The sequence below is a fragment of the Zingiber officinale genome, chromosome 8A (assembly GCF_018446385.1).
Source record: "Zingiber officinale cultivar Zhangliang chromosome 8A, Zo_v1.1, whole genome shotgun sequence".
NCBI lineage: Eukaryota > Viridiplantae > Streptophyta > Magnoliopsida > Zingiberales > Zingiberaceae > Zingiber > Zingiber officinale.
This window is the reverse complement of record NC_056000.1, coordinates 6,661,734-6,681,689: the sequence shown is the minus strand read 5'-3', so window position 1 is coordinate 6,681,689 and position 19,956 is coordinate 6,661,734. Positions and strand designations below refer to the sequence as shown.

The 19,956-nt window shown below is 39.5% G+C and overlaps 4 protein-coding genes across 6 annotated transcripts in view; 3 read left to right on the top strand and 1 right to left on the bottom strand.

Annotated features, from left to right (window-relative positions):
* The window catches only part of LOC122012155 (probable CoA ligase CCL8), a 29,423-nt gene extending 24,689 nt beyond the window's left edge, over positions 1-4,734 (top strand). For both annotated transcript variants that reach the window (XM_042568604.1, XM_042568605.1), the window contains exons 15-17: positions 3,637-3,816; positions 4,205-4,258; positions 4,367-4,734. In XM_042568604.1, the coding sequence (XP_042424538.1) occupies positions 3,637-3,816; positions 4,205-4,258; positions 4,367-4,411 (279 nt within the window). In that variant the 3' untranslated portion in view covers positions 4,412-4,734. The remainder of the gene's footprint in view (positions 1-3,636; positions 3,817-4,204; positions 4,259-4,366) is intronic.
* Positions 4,735-5,491: 757 nt separating this feature from the next.
* Positions 5,492-7,162, top strand: LOC122012156 (auxin-responsive protein IAA21-like). Its single transcript, XM_042568607.1, has 5 exons — positions 5,492-5,831; positions 6,312-6,544; positions 6,662-6,806; positions 6,945-7,012; positions 7,095-7,162. The coding sequence occupies exons 1-5, from the start codon at positions 5,602-5,604 to the stop codon at positions 7,130-7,132; spliced, it is 714 nt and encodes a 237-aa protein (XP_042424541.1). The 5' UTR covers positions 5,492-5,601; the 3' UTR covers positions 7,133-7,162.
* A 3,468-nt stretch (positions 7,163-10,630) lies between these two features.
* On the bottom strand, positions 10,631-13,343 carry LOC122012152 (E3 ubiquitin-protein ligase SINAT5-like). The gene is made up of 3 exons (XM_042568601.1): positions 12,960-13,343; positions 11,460-11,846; positions 10,631-11,203 (listed from the first exon to the last, which is right to left on the bottom strand). Exons 1-3 carry the CDS (start codon positions 13,152-13,154, stop codon positions 10,841-10,843), a joined length of 945 nt encoding a protein of 314 aa, XP_042424535.1. The 5' UTR covers positions 13,155-13,343; the 3' UTR covers positions 10,631-10,840.
* Positions 13,344-13,821: 478 nt separating this feature from the next.
* On the top strand, positions 13,822-19,557 carry LOC122012153 (50S ribosomal protein L12, chloroplastic-like). Of its 2 annotated transcripts, none has more exons than XM_042568603.1 (2): positions 13,822-14,508; positions 19,396-19,557. In XM_042568603.1, exon 1 carries the CDS (start codon positions 13,903-13,905, stop codon positions 14,464-14,466), a length of 564 nt encoding a protein of 187 aa, XP_042424537.1. In that variant the 5' UTR covers positions 13,822-13,902; the 3' UTR covers positions 14,467-14,508; positions 19,396-19,557. The 2 variants fall into 2 exon arrangements, with proteins under 2 accessions (XP_042424537.1, XP_042424536.1); XM_042568602.1 differs by lacking the exon at positions 19,396-19,557 and adding an exon at positions 14,856-15,035 and having other exon boundaries at positions 13,823-14,508.
* Positions 19,558-19,956: the final 399 nt, after the last annotated feature.

Genomic DNA, 19,956 nt, shown 5'->3' with positions numbered 1-19,956 from the left:
AGATGATCTTTTTTTAGTTATAGATCTATGAACAAACTTCGATTAAAAAAAAAGATCATCTAATTTTGATATTTGAGTCAAAAGTTCTGGTTTTCGGAAGTTTGCAACACAATTGTAGTAGCTACAACATGAAAAACAATTGGAGTTGTAGCAGCTACGAAACCGTTGCTGCTACAATTGTGTAACAAACTTCCGAAAACCAGAACTTTTGACTTGGATATCAAAATTAGACGATCTTTTATTTTTAATTATAAATCTTTGAACGAGCTTTGATTCAAAAAAAAGATCGTCTAATTCTGATATCCGAGTCAAAAGTTATGGTGTTCGGAAGTTTGATATATAATTATAGCAGCTACACATGTTGTAGCAGCATATGTAACAGCTATGGTTTCGTAGCTGCTACAACTGTGTAGTAGTTACAAAATTATAGCTGCTACAACATGAAAAATAATTATAATTGTAGCTACTACATTAATTTAATCATTCTTGTCATTTAACTTAAAGGAACCTATTGCTCTCACTATAGGCACACTAGTTAAGCCATTCAAGAGTTACCATACCTTAAGTGAGTAAAAGTTAGAAAATTTTAGAAAGTAACTAAAGCAGAAAATCCATACTCGGCTTCTCTGGATATCCACAAGAGTTATGAGTGGAATAAGGTTCAAGTGTTCAGTAATCTCAGACCGTGCAGTCCTAAATTGTCGGATGAGATTTTGTAAATATGAGTACATTAACAATCTTAATGATCATCTAAACGAACATCCAAATGAACAGTCTCTATGCTATGATTCCTAATATATGATTATACAATGCAAGTTGATGAGTATACACAAGATCTCATTGTTACTCATGGAAAATGGCATCTATACCACTTATGAACAACAGGAGGTAATGGATGACCCTCACGCGAAAAAACCTATACACGAAAAATGAATAATTAGCAACGCAACAAATTATAAATTAAGAAATATATATTGTTGAACTGAAATTACACGTACCTGAATAAAATGATTTCCATTTTACATGTGCAATACAGATACACTTTGGAGGCTTAACCATAGGGGTCCTCAAAGACAGAAATGTATAACATAATTGAGCAAACAAATTAACAAGGGCAACATTATATCTTGATGCAATAAGATAACCCATTTCTGGCAAAGTCATCCAATGTGAGAGTGACGTTGCTTCATTAAAACAATTCAACTTGTGCTTTACTACAAACGACCATCTTCATTGAATATACCTTCATATAATATTTCGAAATGTGTAATCTCCTCAAGAAAGTCCCGTTGCACCCTCGACCATGCATCCTCACCAAAACCAAGTAGGCCAACAATGAAATGAAAACCGCAATGACCATCTGTCGTCACATCTTTAGTGCCAACAATATGCCCCCAGGGCGTAGTGCAGACGGTGGGCGCATGACATCTCTGGCGTAATGGCCAGGGGTCGATTATCAGTAATTGACGACCTGGGGTTTATCCCACCATGCACTTATGGTCTGTGTACCTGCAGGTACCTCCCTCCATATTCGTAGGGCCAACACTAGGGGGTCGCTAAGGTAGCGGATCTACCTTTATAGTGCCAACAATATACTCGTGGAGATGAGATGGTAGTTGATCAATATAACCAACGGCGGACAATCTATTCAAAAGTGATATAAGAAAGTCAATCACATCTAAAAAAATAATGGTTATTTAAATGTATTGAAAAAATAAATGTCGTTACCTTTTGCTGCTGCCTCCTCGTTGTAGACAATCCTATAAGTTGTGCAAATGTCGGTCCACTAACAATTAAAAGATTTTCAACCGGTGAACAACTATCTTTGATAGACTTGACATACTCAAAAGCACTCAGGTTATGCTTGTTTCAAAGTTTTTGGTCAACCACGAGTGCGAGTGTTTACCTCTGGCACTTGCAATGAGGTTGTTGTTGGATTGACAATCTCCTTAACATTAACAATTCTGTGAATCGTTCACCATTGAAAAAATCATGTTAACATCACCAACCGCCTCAAACCATCGACTACCAATGTCATCCCTAACATCAATCCCCTTACTCGACTTCATATTCAACTTTCTCCAAAACTTGTCAACGCTATCTAATGGGATTGACATGTCCACCCGAGCATAATCGGCAAGCTCATGTGCACAAGGTAAACCACATGTCTTCCACAATACACAACCACACAACAAAGGATCTACGCCAGTCGCATTTATACTCTTTATTTCATAAAAAATCTTTTCCAAAGATGTAATTGAAACTACACCTCGTAGAAACTTGAATATGGATGGTTTGTATCGATGTTGGACTACATTAATACTCTTTTCAAATGAATCTTTGACTACAGTGTGATATAACTCAAGCAAGAGTGAATTTTAGTCCAACATGTCTCAAAGTTATCCTGGCTCGATCCAAGTTGCCTCTTCAATTTTGCATGTGCACTCTCGACCCTATTTGTTGTTGTGTTGACAAAATGCTTAACATTATTTGTCCAACAAGACACAAATCTTTCATTGAAAGGATGTATCCACTAATTTGTTGTATATTGAATAACATCTGAATGGTCTGAATAATCTTGTTGGAATCTCCTAGGCAACTCATAAAATGTAGCTTCATTTTTAGCTAACACCAATACAAGATATAAAAGAATCCCACTTCTCCTTGGTGTGAAATCCCTTTTTGCAATTTGCCAATATATTCCTATTAATATGCCGCTAACACAATAAATGCTTTGAAGTGGGAAAAGTACTTTCCATCACATTCATCAATGCAATCTCTCGATCAGTTATAATTACATTGGGTAAAGATGAGTCGTCCATCAACGATCTTAAGATACGCAATGACCATAAGTAGTTATCTTCACACTCGAACTCCAAATACACGCAAGCAACGGAAAATGTCAATTTCATTGACGTCACACCAACTATTTCAAATAGTGGTAACCTATATCGATTTGCCTTGTACGTACAATCCATCAACAATACACTTGGAAAAGCACGCAACAGGTCAATACTCGTCGGGTGAGCAAAGAAAACATCGTTTGCTGTGTTGGTTTTCTCGCACCGCCTGTGATGGTAGAAATAGTTATAGTCCATATTTGCCATAAGGTATTGCATTCGTGATCGACCTATATGCTCGATTGTTTTATGCTTTTGTCGTGCATTGTAAACAGTCTTCATTATCGACTTATTTTCAAAAAATCCCACCTTTAACACACTTAATATGTCTTTCAGTCGATTGTGGCTCTTTGACAGGTCAACCACCAACTCCTCAACACGTGACAAGCATCCAGCAAATGAGTGACCTTCCAAATACAGCGCATTAGGATGATTATGCACGCTGCAAACAACATTTAAAACTCATGGCCCGTCAATGGATATTTGCATACCTTTAATTAAAAACGGATAACCACATTTCTTTGTTCCAGTAAATCTCTCCTTGCTCGCTTTTCGGATCATATTCTTTTCATCCATCACATTCACCTTCCTATTTTGTACTTTCTTTTTAAACAATTGTGCCTTTTCCTTTTTTAGGTAACACAACTTGTTCATTCAAAGATGTGTTTATTGGATGAATGTTTTTCTTAACTTGGTATTGTTGCACTAAACATTAGTTTTCTGCTTTGTTCTCCAGCATGAGGCTGTGTTAGAATGTTGTGTTTTGGGGTTACCTGATGAGGATTACGGGGAAGTTGTGAGTGCAGTAATTGTGCCGCACACAGATGCAAAGAGAAGCACAGAGCAAGAACTAGAGCCAATTATTACACTAGAAGATCTACGTAATTGGGCCAAGGAGAAACTAGCTCCATATAAGGTACTTGTCCTTGAGTAATGCAGTGCTTAGCATTTTCTGTCTACTCTGCCATAAGCATTGAACAGGTTGCTTACAGCTATTAAAGACATTTTGAGTACATTTGTATTGTAAAAAATCCTCTTCTTCACAATTCGTTTGTTCTTTTTTTCCAAATAATATTTCATAAGCTTTCTTTGGTGGGTTTACGTAGTACCAAACATGGCAAGTCTTAAGTTTTCTTTTTGGTGTTAGTCATATAAAAATTAATTTATAGTCTTGGTTGATTATACTTAATCAAATCCCAATTAGAATAGATCCATGATACAGCAGTAGGATTAGTGTTATAGCTTATGATTTTAAATAGATGCAGCCTATTTCTTATTGATTTATATTCTTTGCATTCATTCAGCTACCAACAAAGCTGTTCTTATGGGATTCTCTTCCTCGAAATGCTATGGGAAAGGTTAGCATTCTCTCTATTGAGTTCCTTGCGGTTTTATTTTTGTGTGAATATCCAAAATAAGCTGTACTTTGTCTTCTTTGGCTTTTTGGCCCCTCCAAAATTCTCCAGGTAAACAAGAAAGAGATAAGGAAATTACTAGAACAAGAACCATGATCAGACTGACTCATTTAGGGCTGTTGATGTTGGAGTATACACAAGTATAATCAAGAAGATTCTCGCTTGCTCCATCAAATTATCTAGCTACCCAGGGGGTCCTTTTCTTAAATAAATCTCGTTAAGAGTAAACCATCTATTCTTGTATATTTATGGCCGGCATCCAGGAAAGCATCTGTATCCTCCAAGTTTCTTTATACCACCAGGAATATTAAAAAAAATAAAAAAACATATCATATTTGTGTATTTGTGTTCTCCAAAAGATTGCTTAATTTCCATGTAATCTGCATCAACAATTGGAATTGGAACTTTTTTCTGGGCAACTGGACATAAAAGACCTTGGAATTGAAGGGACATAATGTTGGATATGTCGTCCCATCACTCTCACATTTGTCCGTGACATACTGATTGCCTCTTTTTGTGTGTGTTTTTGTTTGATTTTTGATATACATAGAATCTTTGGTGGCTTTATTCAGCGTGAGTGTTGCAGAGTAGGCAAAAACAATAAGAGAACCAATAGAACTGTAGCTGAAGCCTGAAGGGCGTCACCGGACCATGCTCTGCTGCCTGAAACCAGGACAAACCTCATCGATGAGTTGACTACAACAAAACAGGTCAAGTAAGGATGTATACTGTTCTACACTACTCGGATTGGACTTATTGGTTGACTCTATTAAACTGCTAAAGCCTGTGCTCAAAGACAAGTCGATGAATGCCTGCAGCATCAATTCTTTCTCCCTCGATGCCCACGAGAAACTTGGTCGTTCTCGTTGTCATTTAACAGCGTGTTTCCTGAACTGACTCAGATGCGGGCGGATAATGATAAATTTGAATTTATCGAGTGAATATGAATGAGTGCCACCCTATGGCTGTTGGGGGTAAGAAACAACGTATCTGTCATAGATTCTGAAAGATGAGAACAGCAGCTGGGAAATATTTAGTTGGGAGTTGTCTGGCACCCTGTCGGGAAATTAGATTCCTTGTCGGAAGGTGTGCGTGTACTCTTCTCCTAACACTCAACCACTCTCAACGTATCATCTAAACTTCACAGCATATGCATTCATTCATAATAAATATGTACCGCACGCACATCTAGTTTCTCCTATTCGATTCATCATTCATTCACCATTATTCTCCTCCATCTTTGCCTCACGCAGCTGTCTTCAATCTTCCTTGTATAGTTTCATTTCATGACGCCGCCAACGGAGCACGACTACATGGGCGTCAACGATACCGAGCTCCGGCTCGGCCTGCCCGGCTCCAACGGACGGGTGGTGGTCCACGGAGGCGCAACCGCCGGCCTCACACTGGGCGGCGCGAAAAGGGGTTTCTCTGACGTCATCCACGGGGCTTCCTTCTCTGAGGCAGGGGAGGACGCCGGTGGAGCAACCAAAGCGGCGCCGCCACCGCCTCCGGCGAAGTAAGTCCGCTTTTATATATATATATATATATATATATATATATATATATATATATACACACACACACATTGCTGCTTTATGAATTGTTGATCTTCTTTTGAGGATTTCTTCATGTTGACTGTTGTCAATTTCTCTGATTCACGCTATGCTTATTAAATCCGTTTGTTGCCCAAAAAGAATAAAAACAATTTTTTTTAAAGAAAAAAAAATAACAAGATTGAAATCCTCGAAAATATATCCAATTAACGAGAGCTTAGAAAGAGGAATAGAAGTGGAATATAAGAGTGTGCTGCTTGTAGATGCGAAATTGAAGAAGACCAATTACTCGGGTTAAAAAATTTGTTTTCCTTTAGCTAACTAGGTTTATATATTTTCTCCTTCCTTTTTGCTGTCTAACACGTATCATATATGTCTAATGAGTTTTATAAAACGAAATCATTCATAAACTGGTTTCTGAAATTAATTTTTATATATGATAGGACACAGATTGTAATTGGTTGGCCACCGATCCGTAGTTACCGAAAGAATACAATCGCATCAAATAGTTCAAAGAACAATGATGATGCCGATGCGAATGGAGTGAGTGAATGCCACTACGTGAAGGTCGGCATGGATGGAGCTCCCTACCTGAGAAAAGTCAATCTTAATATGTACTCCGACTACAAGGAGCTGTCACTGGCACTAGAGAAGATGTTTACTTGCTTCACCTTCGGTGAGCTCTTCTTCTTTATCGACATTCTCTAGGACTGCAAGCGTTTTCTGTGAGATTGCTGATTTCAGTAAACAAAGGACAAGATTAATGTCGTGGGTTGACTTGATTTATTTTCAGGCCGGTGTGGTTCATATGGAGTACTGAGTGCTAGAGAGATGACTACTGAGGGCAGAGTGTTGGACCTTCTTCAAGGATCCGAACATACCCTTACCTACGAGGACAAGGATGGGGATTGGATGCTCGTCGGTGACGTTCCATGGCCGTAAGTAAAAAAAATTTAATCACAGGGAAACTCTTCCTCTAGTCGCTCCTGTTAACATACTGAATGACCAATTAGTTTGCCCATATTGCTTTCTCTCTATATATCTTTAAAATTGTCTTCTTCTCCGATCCATTGCAGTATGTTTGCTGACTCTTGTAGGAGGCTGAGAATTATGAAGGGTTCAGATGCAATTGGAATCCGTAAAGGTAGTCAAGATTTCTTTGAAGAATATCCTGATTTGTTATTTGTATGCTAATGTGTTTAATGGTGATTGTAAATGTGTTGCAGCTCCAAAGGCCATGGAGAAGTCCAGGATCAGGAACTAAGAGCAAGATGTTGTTGAACCCCTGAAAGAAGAAGAAGAAGAAGAAGAGAAATCAAAGCCAGAATTTGTAATATAATGTTCTTCCAGTTTCTATCTTGACTATGAAGGAAATCGTTGTTAATGTACTACTAGCCTGTTCATCGTATTCCTAATGTTATTGATCCTGTAGAGTTCACTTTTGAATGGAAATAGTGGTTTTACACTTGAGGACCAAAGCTCGAAATCTAGTACAAGGGGATGTATATACAGATCATGGTTGCAACACTCGTCTGAATGTCCAGCATCTCACCTTCTCTTTGTGAGCAAATCCTAGTTCATATGCATGCTTGATTTCTTAGCATCACTCACACCTTTGCGAACCTTCCACGTACTCGAGGCTGGTTCTCCGCAAGAACCTTCCTAGAAGCGTACATCTCAAGTAAATAATCATACCAGAAGAAGAATTAAGAAAGTAATACCAAGATCTAAAATTTTGTTTAAACCTGAATATCTCCCTCGCTGAATGCCCTCCTCAGACCAAGTGCAGTTTCGAAGTCAAATCCTTGGAAATCAAGAACGTCCGGTCCCAAAGTGCAATTCGGGAACCATTCCAGTGCACGTAAACATCCAGAACTAGCACTTCTCTGCATTGATCCTTCAGTATGTTCTTCAAGTGCGACAACTTCATCCATTTGTGCTATTGCTGCATTTGCGTCTGAAAGTTGTGATATTGAATTTTCAGTTTCTGATTTTTCCAGAAGGTCCTTGCGCTCATAGAATATATCTATCAGATGATCTTCTTTGAATCTGATTGACTCTGTATCTGCTGCCTTAATTGTTTCTGTAGTCGCGTATCCAGGAGATAGAACAGATATGACATCTGCCGTGCTATCAAGTTCAAGTGTCGGCTCTTCTGCGAGGAGTTCTGGAGCTTTGAAGAGATCCCATTCAGCTCCTAGATCATATTTTGAAATAGCAGGAGCTTGCACGGTGCTTCTCTATAATGAAAAACCAACATCTCAGAAGAAGAATATTCTATGATACGGTGATAGAGAGGTGAAAAAGAGGGCCACCAAAAAAGGGTCAAAGGGGAAAAGACCTACTAACATGGAGGTCAAGGTTAAAAATTATCAAAGGCTTAGTCGGCTGATCGAATCAGACGATGGGGAGCCCCTGGTCGTCCGAACAAGGATGTCAATTGACCATGCCCCGATAGCGGCTACTCGAGTTAAGAGGTAAGCGACAATCCATGAGAGGCCAGTCTTCACCGATTGAGTGGTATGACTGGTCGAACAAAAGTAACCACTAACAGTCGGGAAGTAGAGAAGGAGATAAGCCAGCAGCTCCGATCAGCACGACTGAACGGGGACATCTAGTTTGAGCGGGATCCGGTCGACCTATAGGGGGCCCAATTGTATATCTCATCTAACCCTTTTTGAAGTTTGTGTCACTGACAATGGAGCATGTTCAGCAACTAGACTGACCTTTAAAAGCTTCCCGCCTATCACATCAAAGATTTGTGCACTCGTTTAAGGAAAGATAGTAGGGACAATTTTTGACTTGTCTTTCCTTAGAACGCTTTGAAAAACATTATGCACTTGAAAATACGTGCACAAACATTACAGTGATACTATAAAAGGAGTTTCTATCTACAAGTGGAGGTATGTATAACTTTACTATTCGACATGTTCTTTGCTATAACATTCTTACTATTTTTCACTGTGTCGGAAATTGACTTGAACGTCGGAGGATCAACGCCGGGAACTCCTTTCCAACCCGACACTAACCCCTTTTGTGTTGTAAGGCTGCACGGAGTCTTCACCCCGTCAACCTTTGAGCCACATTTTTAACCTACCACCTTCTCCGCCTTTAGACAGGGTTATTCTAACCATAAGGAACACACTAGTTCTACAAATAAAAATAGTTTTCTGCAGCTCTTCCAGAAGGTAGCTTCTGTCAAAGCTTAGATGCTCCAGTTTTTGCTATAAGATCATCATATTTAATTTGTTCAGATAGATTTGGTCATGTATGTGTCATTTCTGTTTTCCGCTTGTCAGGTCGTAGATAACTATGGGATCATCATCTCATTGTATGCATCAAATCCCCCAAATCTAGAGAACTATGGGATCTCACCCAAGAACATTAACACTGAAAAAAAATCAAAGAAAATTCCTTCAAAAAAAAAAAAACTTGCCTTGCAGCCAAGAATATATGGAGAAACCAAGATATTCATGCTTCATGGCGTTCAAGCAACAAGTCAATGCCTTCTTCGAACAGTCGATACGAGATTACGAGATCGAAGGCAAGTATTACCATGAGCTCATCATCAAGGATGCTGACATGGTGGGAAGAGGTAAAGATGTCTTCCAACAGCTTTAGGCGGCGACCATGGGAGTTGGCATATGGCATGGGCGTCAACTGAAGCGCAAACATGTCTTCTCCTATTGCTGCTGCTATATTCTCTTAGTAGAATCAAAATTCTACGTGATGCTACTTGTTCTTGTCTATAACTATAGCACCGGAGGCAGAGGATGTCTGAAGATTGAAGGGCAGGACAAAAGAACTAGAAGAGAGAAGGGTAGTGGTTAGTATGCATGCAGATAGGTGCTCAATATATTCTCTATATCTCGTCGGTGGCTCTCTCATATTTCCTCTGCAACTCATAAAAAATGAGTTACTTCTACCTAGAATCCGAGGCTCCTAAAACTGTTAGCCAGCTAAAAATATGGAGCTGATTAAATGTCAGATGGCTTAATGCTGAAACCAGAAAAACAAAAGGCTGAAAGAGATGGTCATTGTCTTAATCAAGTCTACTTCAGCAACAAAGTATTGCAGAATGAGAGAAATGTTATTGAATCTGACACAGCGAGGGACATGAACCCCGAAAGAATGATTCAGATTCTTTCGTCCATTAGAGACCGATGGCTTCAATTATTCTCCTCCAATGAATTGGGCAAAATAGTACAAAATGGTGGGAGCATTCAATGGATCTTACAAGTTACAGGCATTATTGTTGCTACCTTTACTGAGGCTCTGTGTATGTACGTCAAGGTTACCTAGCCATCAGACCTGCTTCTAAAATTACTGATTGTGTTATTGGTGAGCCTCTGCTGCTACTGCTGATCCTGCAATCTTTAAACTTCCACTGAAAACATGTAAACTATTGATTACTTGTTACTTTCTCGTATTCTGAAATAGTACCATTGAAATCTCCAGTGAGTTCTTTGAAAGCTTAAGTTGCAGGGAGCCGTGTGAGTTTGGGCCCACGAAGAACAATTGATTTGGGGCCATATCCCACCCCGACACCTATTAGATCGATGGAGACAGCAGTATGGGTCTTATGGAATCTTTTTATCTACTTGGATGACGCATCTACTCATCATTAGGCAGGCTAACTAGACATAATCATGGCAATATCAGCAAATATAATAAAAGATTTTATATAAAATTTGTGGGTCAATGATCTTGGTTGATCCATGTTTGACAGTTTATTTTTTAAAACTCGCGAGGAACTCACGGATAAGATAATCTTCAACTTTACTTTGAACTTGGGTCATTTTTCTTGGCAAAATTTGACAAGCTTGGCAAATTGACTTCTCAAATACATCAATTGCCTCTTAAAAACACACACAGTTCAAATTCACTAGGGGAAAGAATTTAGCTGAAACTTCCAGCATGAGTTACGAAAGCATCTTGAGCAGATCGAATAAGCACAAAATACAGCAGGATCTCAGCTGCAGAGACTTGGCATGCAGACTCCAGCATCATTGTTCTGTTGCTCCTTCCATATCCTGCCGGTGACCCTCAGTTTCAGCTCTTTCCTATCACCACCGGAAAAGAAGAGAGCCATGTTTCTCTGAATGATGAGACCGTCATGACTGTCCCGAACTTTCCGGTGACTATCACGAATACTTCGGGGTGTACCTTCCCATATTAGCTTCCTTCCATTGGCCCCAACCTCGACACTGTAGCTAAAGTTTCTTGCTTCATTCTCATCTCCCATGAAGCGCAGAAATGCCATGTACACGGGAGCCATTCCCAGCTGGAAAGCCTCGAAGTGCAAGCAGAAGTAATGACCAAAACAGTTAAATACCTGATTATAGAGAAAGAAAATGAAAGATTAGCATGGAAACCCACAGAAGAGCGACAAGTAACCATGAGGGTAACTCAGGTTGATTTTCTTATAAAACTGAAATGAGAACTCTAATATGGTTTAGAGTGAATTTAACTTCAGCACAATTGAGTTTAAAATAAAGTAGATAAGCACCATATTTCATATTTACTGGGTTAGATTAAGTTCACGCAACAAAATAATCTGAAGTCTTAGTATCATGGGTTAGCAAACTTACAGTCAGCATCCATGTAGCATTTTCAACCTCTCTAGGGTTGGATTTGACATATCTATGATTAAATGTGCAACCACTGTGCATATCTACTTTGTGGTCATCTCTTAAATGTGAAACCAGAAAAGGGATATCCCCCACAACTGAGCATTCAGAGCCAGCATAAGGGCAATTGTAAGGCCTATAACTGCACTGGGCTTCATGCTTCAGCTTGCTGTAGTACGGGAAGATTTCAGGGCAGCCAAGTGAATTATATTTGCAAGGAAGCTCAAGTGATTCGGCTACTTTTTCCAATGCTAAGCACCTAATGTCTCCAAGCTCCTGCCGACAAGTAGGGCACCGGTTGTGCACCCTCGCTTTGCATGTTGAACAGATTGTATGCCCATTTTGACACTGAAAAAGCAAGCTACTCTTGAGTCTTGAGAAACAATGTTAATGTGAATGCAAAGAATGGAGCGTATGCTCCTTCAAATCATAAAATTATGGTTTGATATAAGTGCATTTCAACCTGTAAACTAGAGAACCGGTCTTGATTGCTAACAAATTATGCATATAAATTGGGTATGTATTCTCAGATATAATAATGTTTGCACAAAGTTAGCTCTCATTATTATAAGAAGTGGCCATAATTTCAATGTGGCATATAACGCCGGTTGGACCAGAAACTATGAATTGCACTAGTTTTACAGATTCAGATAAAAAAAAGATTCAAGTAATAAATGAATTTAACAGATCATGCGACCTATGAAAAAACAAATACGCATATCTTTAGTGAAAATCGAATATTGGAATCCCATCTAAATTATGCACACAACAAGAAATGATGAATAGATTTACAAGAATCAAAGAATTCTTTGTGCCTTCAGCTTTAAGTAAATTTAGAGTTGTAAAGGCTTCGTAATGACAATTGTCAAATTACAGCATAAAAGGAACAGAGGAATTATGATGCCAGCTCATGTTACGTGGATTGTTTGTTTTCATATTCTTAATTCTTTTCACAAGGTCTGTAGGTCTAAGCCAAGGTTAGGTATCAATGAAAAGCCTAAATCTAAAATTCTTTATCGCTTGCAATAATTCATACAACCAATCAAATTCATGATATGTGTCTATGACTAACATGAACGAAGACCATAAAAACAAGACCTCAGTTTATGAACTAGAAGCATAGTTCTGGAGCATCAAAGAGAACCAAAACTGATCAATGAAATTCTACAAGCGCACAGCAACTATTACTTACCCCATAAACCGTCAAGCATATAATTGAAAAATCAATTCCGTGATAGAATTAATTTTTCTAGCAGTCACTAGTCAATTGCATAACGAGTCCCAAAAGGTAAAAATATCAAAATACACACAAAAATTCCGCTTTTACCCAAGTTATCCCATCAAAAATAGAGTATCAAATAATGATTTCCGTTCAAACCAAAATCCAACGATTAACGAAGAAAACACCTTAAAATCGTGGCATCACTTAAAAGCCATACACAAGAAAGAACAAGAAACAACCTGGTGGATTGGGGGATACATGGAGTTGGTGCAGACAGGGCACTCGAGAAGCTCGTGGACGCTGGTGGCAGCGGGAATTCCAGCGGGAGTAGCGGCGCCGGGGTGGAGCTTCGACGAGGCGGGATGGAGAGGGGATGTCTCATCCTCGTCCAATCCGTCAATCGACGACACGCATTCCACGCTATCCGACTCCATTGCAATCGACGGCGAGGGGATTCGGGCCCCTCGCAACTCCCTCCCTCTCCCCTCTTGTTCTCCGCTTGCGAACAGAAGAAGCCGAAGCCCAAGAAACAGGAGCGACAGAGCCAGAGAAGAACGGAATCAAGAGAGAGGAGAGGGCAACCACCCTTTCCCAAGTCTTTGCTGGTCAACGTTGCCTTTGCGGTGTCTGGATCACCGTTTTATTCTCGGAACAAAATCCATAACCTGCTCGATTTGCTCACGCTAATACCTGACTTGTTATTGGGCAAAATCATTAGGGCCCGCTCGTTTTATAAATCTGTTCTGAAAGGGTAACTATATTGTTATCCGGACAGGGAAAGTTTTATTTTACTCCCAAAGTTTGGTCTAAATTGCATTTGTTTCTTTTTTTTAAAAAAAATTGCTATGTAACTATATTGCTATGTACTCTTCAAATTTTACAGATGTCTGGAATTAAGTTGGGCCCGGCTCGGTCGAACCGAATTGATCAACCCTTGCATTGACTTATATTCCCTCCTATCACAATCTAAATAAGGCCCAATAGACCCGGTCCATTAATCAAATCCATGAAGCGGTCAAACCAAACCAACACAACTAAGCCGAAATTGCAAGTGAACCGGAAGCTTATCCGAAGAATGAGACCGCTTTATTCGCCACAAACCTTATATTTGTAGTCGCCGCCTGATCCCCTCCTGTCCTACCGCTCCCTCCACGTTCCTCCCGATCGCCCGAGGAGCAAAAAATGGCGGCCACACTCACCTCCGCTCTCTCCCTTGTCTCCTACTACTCCGCACCTTCCTCCTCTTCGCCTGAAGTCCCCTCCAAAGCCATAAAGTTCGCTTCTCGGCCTTTCCCCGTTCGCCGCCGCCGCCGTGCTGCCTTCCTCCGCCCGCCCGCCGCCGTAACCCCCAAGATCGAAGAGCTCGGCACCCTCATCTCCAACCTCACGCTAGAGGAGGCCAGGAGCCTCGTTGACCACCTGCAGGACCGCCTCGGTGTCTCCGCGGCCGCCTTCGCCCCCGCCGCCGTTGCCGTTGCCCCAGGAGCCGCTACCGACGCGGCTGCCGGAGGAGAGGCTGTGGTAGAGGAGAAGACCGAGTTCGACGTGGTCATCGAGGAGGTCCCCAGCAACGCCAGGATCGCCACCATCAAGGTGGTTCGGGCGCTGACGAACCTGGCGCTGAAGGAGGCCAAGGACTTGATCGAGGGGCTTCCGAAGAAGTTTAAGGAGGGCGCAACGAAGGAGGAGGCAGAAGAGGCCAAGAAGAAGCTCGAGGAAGTTGGGGCAAAGATCTCGATCGTATGAGCTCGGAGGAATCAAAAGACGAGGCGAAGGTTTCGTGCTTAGGTTTGCAAATTTAAGCCTTTCCTCTTCTTTATCTGTTCAAATTTTCAATTAAATTAGCTTGGTTATCCATCCGTGTTCTCTGTCTTGGTGAATTAATGACCACATTCTTATGTTTTCTTTGTGAAATGGCTAGTTATCACCGTTGTACCATGGTGAGCGTTATGACTGATTAATCTAAGTCAATAGCAAGAGCTTTGTTTAGAGTTTGTGTCTAAAACCGATTCCTTTAGCTAGCAATTAAATTTTAGTTTATGTTTGTCTCTAACTTTCAGAGCTAAAAGATGGTCAAACTTGATATGCAACCTTAATTTTTCTAGTTTCATTGATGATCAATTTCATATTTGTAGGTTATCTTTCTGGAGTGGCCATTTTGTGATCCTCTTGTTGTTTTATGCCTTACCTATTTATTGTGTTTGTATTCGTTGGAATCTTCCTGTATCATTGGATGTTGGCACAGCAAACATTGATGCATGTATTTTGGAACTGACAGGGGTGAATTTAAATAGAAGATTTATTATTTCAAATTACGTCTTCTACCTACCTTGATTATGTCAGGTTTTATTTCAAAACAAATGGATTGCATTATCTCTCAGTGATTTTATTAATTGTTCCTTTTACATTAGCTTCTTTCGGAAATAATTTTGATAATTTCAGTTGCTTAATATTGATGTTGTTCTCAGGAATAGCTACTATATTTTTTGTGAGTTGTCATGTAATAATTGTTTTAAAAATATGAACTTGAAATATTTATTCTCAACAAAATTTATTATTCTCTTATGATCATTCTTAGCAATTCCTTTCGCCATTCTAATGAATACACATTATTCCATCCTCTAGGAAATATAAATCCTAAACTTGTGAGACTGATAAGACATGACAGATTGATCAATTGAGCAAATCTAATAAGTCAAGGGAACTAGCAAGGCTAAATGGCTAAATAGGTTAGGTGGACTGAGTGGAGCAAACTTGGGTAGTTTGAGTAGGGCAAACTGGTCCGGTAAAATGAATGAACCAAGCAAGTTAGAAAAAAAAATGGTCCTGTTGGGTAGGTTGAGTGCACTGGAGCAGATGAGCGGATGGAATGGGATGACAAATTGTTTAGTTGGACAACTTGAACCATACCAGCACTATACATGCTCTAGCAGGTCACGTGGATGAATTCTATATTTGGCTTAAATGGATCAAGCATGTTGACAAAATGAGTGAGCTAGATTGGGTGGATTAAGCACGATGTGTGGATCTAGTAAGTCAATTGGATCAAGTGAGATAGACAAATTAGGTGGACTGAGTGGATAGGTGATGGAGACAAATGACAAACTCCATTAAAAGTCAATAAGCGCAAAAATAAAGATTCTAAAACTCCATTATTCATTTGGCATGTCTTGGAAGATGATAAACCTACCTAGGAAATGATATAAAGTTCATCAATTCCTGAGGATTGAAGTCAAAAGTCAGCATTAAATGACCAACAATTCCAATATGCTTTAATTTCCCATGCTTGGAAAATTGTAGCATATTTATAAGTCTTTTAAGTTCCCTCTGTGTGAGTCTTTTAAGGTTCCTATGTGTCTTTATGAAGCCTTTATGTTTTCATTGAGTCTATCTACTAGCATTTAGGTTGCTTGAGCCATTTGTAAGTCCTAGTATAAATATGTGTACTAGTGTAATGCTGGCATATGGAATAGATATCAAAGTTTTGAGAGTTCTCTTTGGTTGTGTTAAACAATCTCCCTAAGGTGTGATGCCTAGGAATCTTAAGTGTGATACCTAAGTTTCTACATTTTTTTATACAATCTTCCTATGGTGTGATGCCTAGGAATCCTTAGGGTGTGATACCTAAGTTTCTACAATCGCTTTACCACTTCATTCCAAATGTCTACTTCCCAAACCTCCCAACCCTCAATCTCCGCTTGTGTTGCATCAATTGGTATCAGAGCTTTAGGGCTTTAATATGTCTACAAGATCCGGGAGGAACTTTAGAGAGGAAAGTTGACATAATCAACGTGATGAGATACTTATTCGCATAATCAAGTAACTTGATGGCATGCAAATTCGTCTAAATGGTGTTGAAACCATGATTTCTCAATCTAATGGTGATCAAGTTCAAGGAGAGCAAGGAGAAACACTTCGAGCAAACAATAACGTGATTCAAGAAAGATTCCATGCTTTTAACTCACCAAAGACGAGTCTTCTCACCCAGGGAGAGTTGATGGAGACAAGTGGCAAACTCCATTAAAAGTCTATAAGCGCAGAAATAAAAATTCTAAAACTCCATTATTAATTTGGCATGTCTTGGGAGATGATAAACCTGCTTGGGAAATAATATAAAGTTCATCAATTCATAAAGGTTGAAATTAAAAGTCGGCATTAAATGACAAACAATTCTTTTAATTTTCCATGCTTGGAAAATTGTAGCATATTTATGAGTCTTTTAAGTTTCCTATGTATGAGTCTTTTAAGTTTCCTATGTATCTTTATGAGCCCTTTATGTTTTCAATGAATCTATTTACTAGCATTTATGTTGCTTGAGTCGTTTGTGAGCCCTAGTATAAATATGTGTACTGCTATAATGTTGGAATATGAAATAGATATCAAAGTTTTGAGAGTTCTATTAAGTTGTATGATACAATCATTGTTGTTAAAGGCGCGCCCGAGCCTCTGTTTGGGAGGTGGTTAGGGAAGGGGAGCTAAGGGTAAACAAGGGGAAGTGGAACTTTTAATATCGTTTGAGAAGAAGTGAGTTAAGGAGGTGACGGGGACAGAAGGGTAAGCTATAACCTTGCGAGGGGGAAAAGAGGCTGAATTCCTTACACTCCGATTTGGGATGTAAAGAAGGGTAAGGGGAATCAAAAAAATAATTATTGCAATTTTATTCTTATTTCTCAGCTTGCTGTCTTCACAAGCTCTTCCCTCTGTCACACTGCACACACTCACCCCATCTTATCATCCTCGTTGTCTTTTCTCTATCTCTCTCGGTGTTGGTGACGACGGAGGCTTTGTTTTTCTCTTGTCCCTAATGGTGCTCCTCTTGAAAGGGGGAACTGAAGTCGTGCTAAATCATCGACCAATCTCATGGCAGTGAACTTTGCAACGGCAAAAACTGGTAATCTAAGTGGAAGCCTCATCGAGATTACCCTCTCCAATGAGGTTTTGGTTGCAAGTGGCAATCTTTCCACCAATGGCTCGGTGCCCTACCTTACAAAGGAGAAAAGTTGCATCCTTGGATTGATTTCAAATTAGTGAACCCCCAATTCGAACTCTTGTATGCTTGCCATCCAGGTGGCTTTGTCGTGGACGATGCAGCCAAGGCGAAGGGAGCAAGCTTCTGCACAACTCTGAGGAGCATCAGCGAGGATCTCAGTTCAGGGGAGATGGATTGGGATTCCATGAGGTCAGGATGCCCAAGGACTCGCAGATGTGTTGCTCCAGGATCCAATCAATCGTCGGATATGGGATTGAGTGGTGGAGGTGATGAGGTCGGTCGTAGGTTCGGCGGAGATGTGCAGGGAGGTGACTGGAGGCAGTGGGAGGGAGGGATACAACAGTGTTGTGGTGGGGCGGAGGCGATGACAGCTGCCATCGAGTGGTCGTCCGAGAAGCGGCGAGAGAGGATTGCAAAGCCAATGGTGGTGATATGTTAAAAAGTAAGGGTAATTTAATAATTTTATATATTTAATCATTCCCTTCCCTTTCCTTCCAAACAAGTAATAAACCTTCCCTTCCTCCCAATCAAGAGAAACATAAATATTTTACTTCCCTTCCCTTTCCTTTCCTTCCCCTTCTTTCCCCTTCCGTTAATGAACCTTCCTTCACCCCATCCAAATATAGAGTAAGGTGTGATGTCTAGGAACCCTTAAGTGTGATACCTAAGTTTCTACATTTTTTTATACAATCTCCCTAATCCTTAGGTGTGATACCTAAGTTTCTACAATCCCTTTACCACTTCATTCCAAATTTCTACTTCTCAAACCATCCAACCCTCAATCTCCGCTTGTACTGTATCAATTCAATAGGTGAGTAATATGGGCTGTGCTGGAAGAATGATATCATGTTGGTCGAGCAAGACGTAGAACTGAGCTAATTGATCCCACTGAGTTGACTGGGCAAGTATTTCTTTTAGCAATATGGCAATGTTTTAGAATTATGAAGAATATGCCCTGTCTATTATTATAACATTCCTATAAATCAGAGAGATATGATAATGAGATTTTATAATCTACATTTTATTTCATAAATCAAATAAAAATATACATTTTTATTCTTTTCTCATTCCATGTCATTCTCTAGGAGTTACTACTTTTTGCTGTGAATTCCATCCATGAATCAGAAAGCACCATAATTATTCTGATGAAATTTGCTATTGACGAATGGATATGGGATGCGTTTACTTGTTCTAATTTACCGAGTTCTACTTTCATATATTAAATCTTAAAACTCCACCATAAGGTGCACTTGTTATGTGACTATAGGTATCGATCTGGAACTTGGATTATAGTTAAATGCCAACATTTAGTTCTATGCTAATGGACAGCACTGCTTTAAGATTTGAAACGTTCAATGGCTTGTGTAATTAAGATGAGATTAAAGAAAGCTAAGTGTGAAGTTGATACTCTTTCATTTTCCATATGTTTTCACCTAAAACAATTGGCCAAGGATAGGATTGCCTTTGTGCATATCTGAGTATACTGGTTAGCTGGATCTTGATAAAGATTGCATGCTTTTTACTCATAAGAACGACAGAGGCGTTAGAACAGTATGTTGGCCAACAAAGAGTATGGAATATGGATGGCCTTGGTATTCGTCCTTGCCCTTTTTTTATTCTGCTGTTTCTTTCTACTTTTCATAGTTGGAATCCAACTAAAATCTAACTTGTTACTTGTCTTGCAGTGCCTGAAAAGATCTTTTTGAGAAATTTGCCATTCTAGTATCCGACGTAAAACAAATGTTTTTGCTCCAAAGTATGAATGGATATGAATGTTATGTTCAACTATAAGATATATGCTGATGGTGGATATATTGCCAAGTAGAAACTACTTTTTTGTGCCTGAATTGTGTAGACTTTTGATGGATTTTTTTCTTGCGAAATTCATTCTCTACATCTCATCGATCCCCTGAAACTATTGGCATGGTGATCGTGATTGATAGAATGTTAGTAATCGTATTTCACTGAAAATTTTAAAACCTTGATCACATTGTTCTATTTTTAAACACTGAAATTTTCTAGAAAATTTTACTCTGTTTAAACAACATATTTCACGTACTCTAGAACTTTACAGTCAATTTTGCAAGGTTTTCATTGCCTTTTCTACGACTATGATTCTTCTCACTAGCACAGTGTTGGCTAATACAGTTCTTGAGAAGTAGAACTGGTTTTTGGAAAATGTTAGAAGGCGAAGTAAAAAATTTGCATCGAATTTATTAAAGTATATAATTTGAGATCGTGAGATT